The following is a 9,412-nucleotide window of genomic DNA, read 5'->3' on the forward strand; positions in this document are numbered from 1 at the left end:
TTATAAAATTTATAATTACAGTGTCTACTGCTATCCATTTCTGTCTAGCAGGACTTTAGGGAATTTAATGTTTTAATTTAACTTTACGGTTCAAATAATATTAAATCATAGTACACGAAAACATCCTAACGTAGTTTTGTACATTTTTTTTTTAAAGTAATACATTAATGAATAGGGAATCCTTTTTTTTTTTTCTACATTCTCCCTAATACACAATATTCAAATAGGAAATCCCAAGTGTACAATTTCTAATTAAAGGAGATCTATCAATTATGTATGTATGTGGGATCATAACCTACAGGTCACAATAAGTTTAAAACGAGTCTCTCTCTAATACCATTTTGTCACGCCCCAAAATTCGAGTACAAAGTGTGCACCCTCAGACCTGAGTTTCGGCCTATGACACATACACTGAATGTATTAATTTCATTCAATTCTACTATTATTCATCTACCTAATAGCTCTACCGTAGATCTACATTCTATTCATACTCAACAACATCTCAAAAAAATAAAAAATGATCATTTACTCCAATAATCAATCATAAATATAACTAAGGACCCTCCCATTTGGGGTCTTATAAGTGAAATAAGTATGTCCAACAACTTAAAGAATTGATTAACAATTTAAGAAAACTAAATATAATTAAAAGTAAAAATATCATGATTAGTCTAAAGCAGTAACTTCTTCTTCTGTCAAGTAGAGTCACGTGTCCCTTAAGTCCTTTCCGGTTCGACCACCTATTCTTATTCTTGAGCCACTGGCTCACCCTCATTCACATCTGTACGGTTTTTTCATCAATAAAAAGGATAAGCTAACCAGGCCTAGTGAGAATTCTCGACATAGTTCTTTACATCAAATTATAATAGAATACCAATAATCATACACGATATAAATTTTTAAAAAAAATGCAAATGCAATGCATCAATGCATCAAGTAGGAATCTGTCCACTTGGTTGAGTTGGAAACTCGTCAACCCGCATCTTGGCAGGCTTCTACCATCTAGTAGGCATAGGCAAGGTTCGCATCTACTCCTTAAGTAGGCTTCTACTAGTATAGTGGGTTTCTGGTAACGATTCTACCAAGATATACCATTTAGGGATGTCCCCCAAGAATCCAACACTGTTGTACATGCAATTGATAGATGGACTAAGTAATCATGAATCATTTATTGCATAGATTATTTCGATTATCACATTTGAATTAACATAGTCTAACACATTAATCAAATCATATCATTATTAATACAGAAATCACACAGTCCTTTAAATCAACTAAAAGTACATGTTAATTAAATCATGATAATAATATAACACATTAAACAATCCATCTATTTTAACTTGATGGATGAGAAACACATCGGGATCACTCACATGTTTAATGTTATTGCAACTAGATCGTATCAGAACTATTCGCACTTCAAATTACTTCATCATCGATTCAGCTCACCTCAAACTCTATCAACCGACTCCTTGAACACGTTTAACATCAGCAAGGTTCAAACCACGACTTTAATGGCAGTGTACTGAGTCACCCAAGTCTATCTCAGGAAAACCAATGCAACTTAACACAAGTTGTTGTACTATTGCACATAAGCACTAATGATAGAAGAAATCCATGTTCAAATTCCAAACACCCTAGATCACAACTCAACTCAGTTGGGTTGACTCAGTGATATACATAATAATTTCTCTTTAAATCTTATGATTTTATGCATCCTCTTATTTTAGACGAGGAAGATCTTTTATAGAGTCTTTAAACTCTCGCAAGACCTCTGGATAAACCCAACTGTAATCTGCATGTGTTGGTTTGATGTGGTTACAGGTAACGGAAAGAAATCTCCTTCATTTTAAATGTCTAATTGTGGATTGGGAAAATATAGGATGATAGATGGGGTCTATAGAAGGGTTTGGTAAGGGATCCACACCATTCACCAGTTCTCCAGGTCACACATGTATTCAATCAAAAAAAAATGAGATAATTTCTAGGCTTTGGATGAGCCATACAATGCTAGTTTGGGCAGGGAATACTGAATGTTAAAAACTTCATTTGAGCCCTGATTTGATGAATGGCTTGGATCTACAAGTAGGCCCCTCATGATTAACGGTTCACACGAGATGGGTCCCCACAATAGTCCTGATCGAAGAAGGAAGATAAGTAAGGAAAGCTTTCCAGTTTTGGCACATTAGTACTGGACGTTGGTATTTTATTTTATTTTATAATTTTTCTTTTCTTTTGTTAATTTAATGTGGGTGCCACTGAGATGTATACCAGCAATCGCACTTGACAATTCATTTCGTCAGATTACATTGGGACACAAATCCAAGATTGAGAAAGATCTACTGCTTAGGTGGACAGTATGATAGGACAGGAAATCATGAAGATTAAATATCCATTGTTGACCACTTCTTGCCTAACAGGTGAATGGCCTAGATCATGCATGTCTTGGCTTCACATATGGTGAATGGACGGTGACAGATGGATTGATATTAGACTGGATGGACGATAGCAACACAGTGTTGTTGCTAGAGTCTTGAAGAAACGTGGGTTTCTAGACGTCTTAAAATGTTGTAGTTGTTTTTCCTATATATATATATATATATATATATATATATATATATATATATATATATATATATATATATATATATATATATATATAAAGTTTTTAAAGTTAAATATTTTCTTTTTAGACCATCAATTTAGAGTGATACTTTACCAAAGATCACCATTTTGCATCCTCTATCAATAGACCAAGTTTGGGCTTTGATTTCTCAAAGATGACCAAGATGCCTATTTAACAGCTTAAGCCTATTTATAACTCAAAACAACTTCTACCGATATCCTATGTAAAAATTAACCGGTAGTTTCGATGTATACCCTATAATCTCCTTGATGAATGGTTCATTTAGATATTTGGATGGCCCAGTTGGCAGATCAGATTGTGATGGATGATCAATTGATGGTCTAAATTTTAATTAAGTAGATGGTTAAAATGTTAATCATATTTATGGGTTATTGTACGGTCATTTTTGTAAATGGATACGTATAAAGTAGTTTTTGTATGCGATTTATGTTAGAAATGTATAATGTTATATTCAAGTCATTGATTCACAGGTGTAAAATGTGTAGATCATGATTTTGACGGTAAATTAAGCATATTCATAATTAACAAATAAGATGAACGGATCAGAATGTTAATTTGATATGTGTACAAGTGGATATGACTATCTATTAGTTACTTTACTTTGATCAAGTGGTCCAAATTTAAAGCAGTCGGTTAGATATCCTCATCTAGAGGTAAATCGTTGATTTAACGATCGGTTTAATGAACGGGTGAGAATACTAAGGTATTCAGGGGTTTGTCCTATTAATCAACCGTTGAAAAGTGTTCCCTATAGTTAGATTCAAGTTAAACTGCATATATATTAATGGATCGACGAGTGCAGAGTTGAACAAGTGTAATCATACATTCTTATGTATAGGTAAACTCGCACCCAAAATTTTAGGTTGATACATTCTACCCCCCTTAAAATAAAATCTCGTCCTCGAGATTTGAAATATAGTATAAAAAAATAATTTATGGTCATATTGATATTATCAATAGTTTTAGACATTGGATTATTTTATACGATTATTATTATTATTATTGAAGATCCTATTATAAGTTTACTATCTTTGTAAAATTTTACCTTATTTCACTAATTATAAATATTTTAAAATTCTTGCCGTCAGATCTGACTAAAACAAACAAATTTAGGCTAAAATGTACCAACTCCCTAAATTAATACAGTTAATATCAAATTCAGACTTTTTTTTCTAAATATTTTCTTTTCAATAACATAAACTTTTTTTTTAAATTAAAAAAAAAACCTACGAGTAGGATTTTGAATTACCTATATCAAAATTTTATTTATAATTACAAATTTTCTAATTACAGTGTCTACTGCTGTCCATTTCTATCCAGCAGGACTTTAGGAAATTTAATGTTTTAATTTAACTTTACGGTTCAAATAATATTAAATCAAAGTACACGGAAACGTCCTAATGTAGTTTTGTACATTTTTTTTTTTTAAGTAATACATCAATGAATAAGGAATCCTTTTTTTTTTTGTCTACATTCTCCATAATACACAATATTCAAATAGAAAATCCCAAGTGTACAATTTCTAATTAAAGGGGATCTACCAATTATGTATGTATGTAGGATCATAACCTACAGGTCACAATAAGTTTAAAACGAGTCTCTCTCTGATACCATTCTGTCACGCCCCGAAATTTAAGTACAGAATGTGCACCCTCAGACTCGAGTTTCGGCCCATGACACGTACACTGAGTGTACTAATTTCATTCAATTATACAATTATTCATCTACCTAGTAGCTCTATCGTATATTTACATTCTATTCATACTCAACAACATCTCAAAAAAATAAGAAACGATCATTTATTCTAATAATCAATCATAAACATAACTAAGGACCCTCCCATTCAGGTCTTATGAGTGAAATAAGTATGTCCAACAACTTAAAGAATTGATTAACAATATAAGAAAATCAAATATAATTAAAGTAAAAATATCATAATTAATCTAAGGCAGCAACTTCTTCCTCTGTCAAGTAGAGCCACATGTCCCTTAAGTCCTTTTCGGCTCAACCATGTATTCCTATTCTTGAGCCACCGGCTCACCCTCATTCACATCTGTATGGTTTTTCCATCAATAAAAAGGATAAGTTAGCCAGGCCTAGTGAGAATTCTCAACATAGTTCTTTACATCAAATTATAATAGAATACTAATAATCATATACAATATAATTTTTTTTTAAAATGTAAATGCAATGCATCAATGCATCAAGTGGGAATCTGTCCACTTGGTTGAGTTGGAAACTCGTCAACTCGCATCTTGGTAAGCTTCTACCATTTGGTAGGCATAGGCAAGGTCCGCATCTACTCATTGAGTAGGCTTCCACTAGTATAGTGGGCTTCTGATAACGATTCTACCAGGATACACCATCCAGGGAGGTCCCTCATAAATCTAGCATGTGTTGTGCATGCAATTGATACATGCACCAAGTAATCATGAATTATGTATTGTATAGATTATTTCGATTATCACATTTGAATTAATATAGTCTAACACATTAATCAAATCATATCATTATTAATACAGAAATCACACAGTCATTTAAATCAACTAAGAGTACATGTCAATTAAATCATATTAATTAAATCATATCAATTAAATCCGGATAATAATACAACACATCAAACAATCAATCTACTTTAACTTGATGGATGGGAAATACATCGAGATCACTCACCTGTTTAATGTTATTGCGTTTAGATGGTATCGGAACTATTTGCACTTCAAATTACTTCATCATCGATTCAACCTGCCTCAAACTCTATCAAGCGACTCCTTGAACACGTTTAACATCAACAAGGCTCAACCCACGACTTCAACGAGAGTGTACTGAGTCACCCTAGTCTATCTCAGGAAAACCAGTGCAACTTAACACAAGTTATTGTACTATTACAGATAAGCACTAATGATGAAAGAAATCCATGTTCAAATTCCAAACACCCTAGATCACAACTCAACTCGGTTAGGTCGACTCAGTGATATACACAATATTTTCTCTATAAATCTTATGATTTTATGCATCCTCTCATTTTAGACAAGAAAGTTCTTTTATAGAGTCTTAAACTCTCGCAAGAGTTCTGGATAGACCCCAAGCGTAATCTGCATGTGTTGGTTTGATGCGGTTACAGGTAACGGAAAGAGATTTCCTTCGTTCCAAATGTCTAATTGTGGATTGGGGAAATATAAGATGATAAATGGGGTCTATAGAAGGGTTTGGTAAGGGATCCACACCATTCATCAGTTCTCCTGGTCACACATGAATTCAATCCAAAAAAAAAAAAGATAATTTCTAGGCTTTGGATGAGCCATACAATGCTACTTTGGGTAGGGAATACCTAATGTTAAAAACTTCATTCAAGCCCTGATTTGATGAATGGCTTGGATCTATAAGTAGGCCCCTCATGATGAACGGTTCACATGAGATGGGTCACCACAACAGTCCTGATCAAAGAAGGAAGATAAGTATGAAAAGCTTCTCCAGTTTTGGCACGTCAGTAGTGGACGTTGGTATTTTATTTTATTTTTAAAATTTTCTTTTCTTTTGTTAATTTAATGTGGGTGCCACTCCGTCGAATTACATTGGGACACAAAAGATCTATAGGTGTACTGCATGACATGACAGGGAATCATGAAAATTAAATATCCGTTGTTGACCGCTTCTTGCCCAACAGGTGAATGACCTGGATCATACATGTCTTGGCTTCACATACGGTGAATGGACAGTAATAGGGTGTTGTTGTCAGTGTCATGAAGAGACGTGGGTTTCTAGAAGTCTTAAAATGTTGTAGTTGGTTTTCCTTTTTCTTTTTTTTAATATATATTTTTATTTGTTTAATAAATATCTGGATCATTCCCTCGAGACGGATGAGTCTTATCTCCCATTTTTAATAAAAAATTTTAAAGTTAAATATTTTCTTTTTAGACCGTCAATTTAGAGCGAAACTTTAATAAAGATCACCATTTTGTGTGCTCTATAAACAGACTAAGTTTGGCCCTTGATTTCTCAAGGATGACTAAGATGCCTATTTAACGGCTTAAGTCTATTTATAACTCAAAACAACGTCTACCGACATCCTATGTAAAAATTAACCGATAGTTTCGATGTATACCCTATGATCTCCCTAATGAATAGTTCATTTAGACATTTGAATGGCCCAGTTGGCAGATCGGACTGTGATGGTTGATCAATTGATGGTCTAAATTTTAATAAAGTAGATGGTTAAAATGTTAATCATATTTATGGGTTATTGTATGGTCATTTTTGTAAATGGATATGTATAAAGTAGCTTTTGGATGCAATCTATGTTAGAAATGTCTTATGTTACATTCAAGTTATTGGTTCACAGGTGTAAAATGTGTAGATGAGAATGTATTATGTAATTTGTCATAGATACATGATTCAGGTCATGTGAGTGTGTAGAGGTGTGTGTGCGTGTGTAAAAAATTAAAAAATTAAAAAATTAAAAAATTAAAAAATTAAAAAATTAAAAAAAAAAAAAAGTAAAATGTGTAGATCATGATTTTGACGGTAAATTAAGCATATTCATAATTGACAAATAAGATGAACGGATCAGAATATTAATTTGGCGTGTGTACGAGTGCATATGAAGATCTAATAGTTACTTTACTTTGATCAAGTGGTCCAAATTTAAAGCAGTCGGTTAGATATCCTCATCTAGTGGTAAATAGTTGATTTAATGGTCGGTTTGATGAACGGGTGAGAATATTAAGATATTTAAGGGTTTCTCCTATTAATCAACCGTTGAAAAATGCTCTCTATGGTTAAATTCAAGTTAAACTACATAAATATTAATGAATCTACTAGTGTAGAGTTGAACAAGTGTAATCATACATCCTTATGTATATGTAAACTCACACCCAAAATTTCGGATTGTTATAGTTTGAGCCAATGGGCTCCCAAAGTGGTGATTTGATCTTGATTCAACCAATGTAAGTGTTCGAATGTCCTAACCTAAATCATGTATCCATGGCAAATCACACTTCTATGTGAGTTAAGAGCCAAGGCACATTGACAGCAAGTTGACTCCCTAATGTTGAAGACTATTTATCCAAACCTAGGTTCATCTCCTTATATAGGATGACAGTAAATGCTATGATAGAACGTCCACAAGTATATCATATGTGCATTTGAATATTGAAATCCTCCCAACTCTCCCTGATCAATAACCATCATGTTTAATCTTAAGTTTTCAAAAATTACTAGAGAACGCACTCTCAACTAACCCATACACATGAATTCAAAGTGATATACCAATCAATAAGGTATATCAAGTTGTCCATGTGAGACCTATAGTCATTATAATCTATGGCTGAGATCAGCCCTGACCCATCTGCATTGCTTGTGGATTAAGGCTCCTATTAATTTTTTAGTGCCATGCTCCATGGTCCATTACGTGTATTTTCCAGATTTCACATGGCATGTAAATGATTCTATATTGAGTACATTTGACTCTTTGTTCTTGATGCATTCCCCCTATATATGTATATATTGATTTAAAAAACAGAGCCGGTTTCCTTATTTACCTGTCTACCTACCACTTGAGCCGTAAAGAATCTTCTCACTCTATTTAAACCGTTTAAGTAGATAGATAATTTCATTCCTTCTCCTTCCGCCACAAGCCATGTTCAGACCTCAACATCTCTTGTCATGGCTCTCCTTTCTCATGGCTCTCTTCCTCCATCACTCCCGTGCAGAAGTAGGCACTGCTGCATTCTACAACCCTCCCTACATACGTAAGTACCCAAAAAGTATTACAAAGACATTAAACGAGAACAGGAAAGAAAGACAATCATTCATCATCATCTTACTTGTCTTCTGTTTCCATTTTTTCTTCTGTTTTTATTGTGTTTCCTTTCATTTGAGCTACAGCTACAGCTTGCTATGGTAACGATACGAGTCAGTTGCTGGAGAACAATCTGTTTGCCGCAGCCGGCGAAGGGATATGGGACAATGGAGCGTCTTGTGGGAGGCAATTATTGGTACAGCGCTTTAGTGCAGCCACACCAAGGAATGTTTGTGTTGTGGGCCAGACAATTCAGGTCAGGATCGTCGATCGAGCAGCTACTTCGGGTTCGCGCCCTTCGGTGTCCGGGACAACAATCGTACTGTCTGTCAATGCATTTCGGATGATCGCGAACGTGCCTCCTACAGAGATGGCCAATGACTTATTACCAATTGCATGGGAGTGATCGATGGTAAGGAAGTGTTGCAGACATTTTTATTTTATTCTATTGATTATCAACACAACATGTTGAAGATGTAATATATCTGCACATTGGGTCAGATCATCATCTGTCCATTGATCTATTTCTTAATACGGTGTGGCCTGCCTGATGAATGGACTATTCTGATTTTCGATCCAGGTTATCTCATTGTGTGGCCCCCCCTTTTCAACAGCTTGGATGTTCTATACAAGTGACAAGTACTTGGCACTAGATAAAGCGTTGCATGTGAAAGTTCGTGTACAATGTTGTATGGGAAGATTTTTCAACATTGAGATAAACCTTTGAATTCAACTTCTTCTAGAGCATTGAGATAAACCTTTGAATTCCACTTCTTCAAGAGTGTGGAATAATTTATTAGAGAAGTATTTTCTGTGGCGATGTTTGGCTGTTGTTGTTGGTTGCACGTGACAAGAATGCAGGTGAAATTGTATATGCGGCTCACGTGCGGAGGATCCAAGCGGATCATCAGTTGGACCTCCACTGAGTAGATGCTTTTTCTACAAAATTGGCCAGGTTGATCAGC

General features: G+C 34.3%; 1 protein-coding gene across 1 annotated transcript; it reads left to right on the top strand.

Moving 5' to 3' along the window:
* Positions 1-8,260: 8,260 nt before the first annotated feature.
* Positions 8,261-9,071, top strand: LOC131224061 (EG45-like domain containing protein). The gene is made up of 2 exons (XM_058219634.1): positions 8,261-8,397; positions 8,534-9,071. Exons 1-2 carry the CDS (start codon positions 8,286-8,288, stop codon positions 8,851-8,853), a joined length of 432 nt encoding a protein of 143 aa, XP_058075617.1. The 5' UTR covers positions 8,261-8,285; the 3' UTR covers positions 8,854-9,071.
* The last annotated feature ends 341 nt before the right edge of the window (positions 9,072-9,412 follow it).

This window comes from Magnolia sinica, chromosome 13 (genome assembly GCF_029962835.1).
Source record: "Magnolia sinica isolate HGM2019 chromosome 13, MsV1, whole genome shotgun sequence".
Lineage (NCBI taxonomy): Eukaryota > Viridiplantae > Streptophyta > Magnoliopsida > Magnoliales > Magnoliaceae > Magnolia > Magnolia sinica.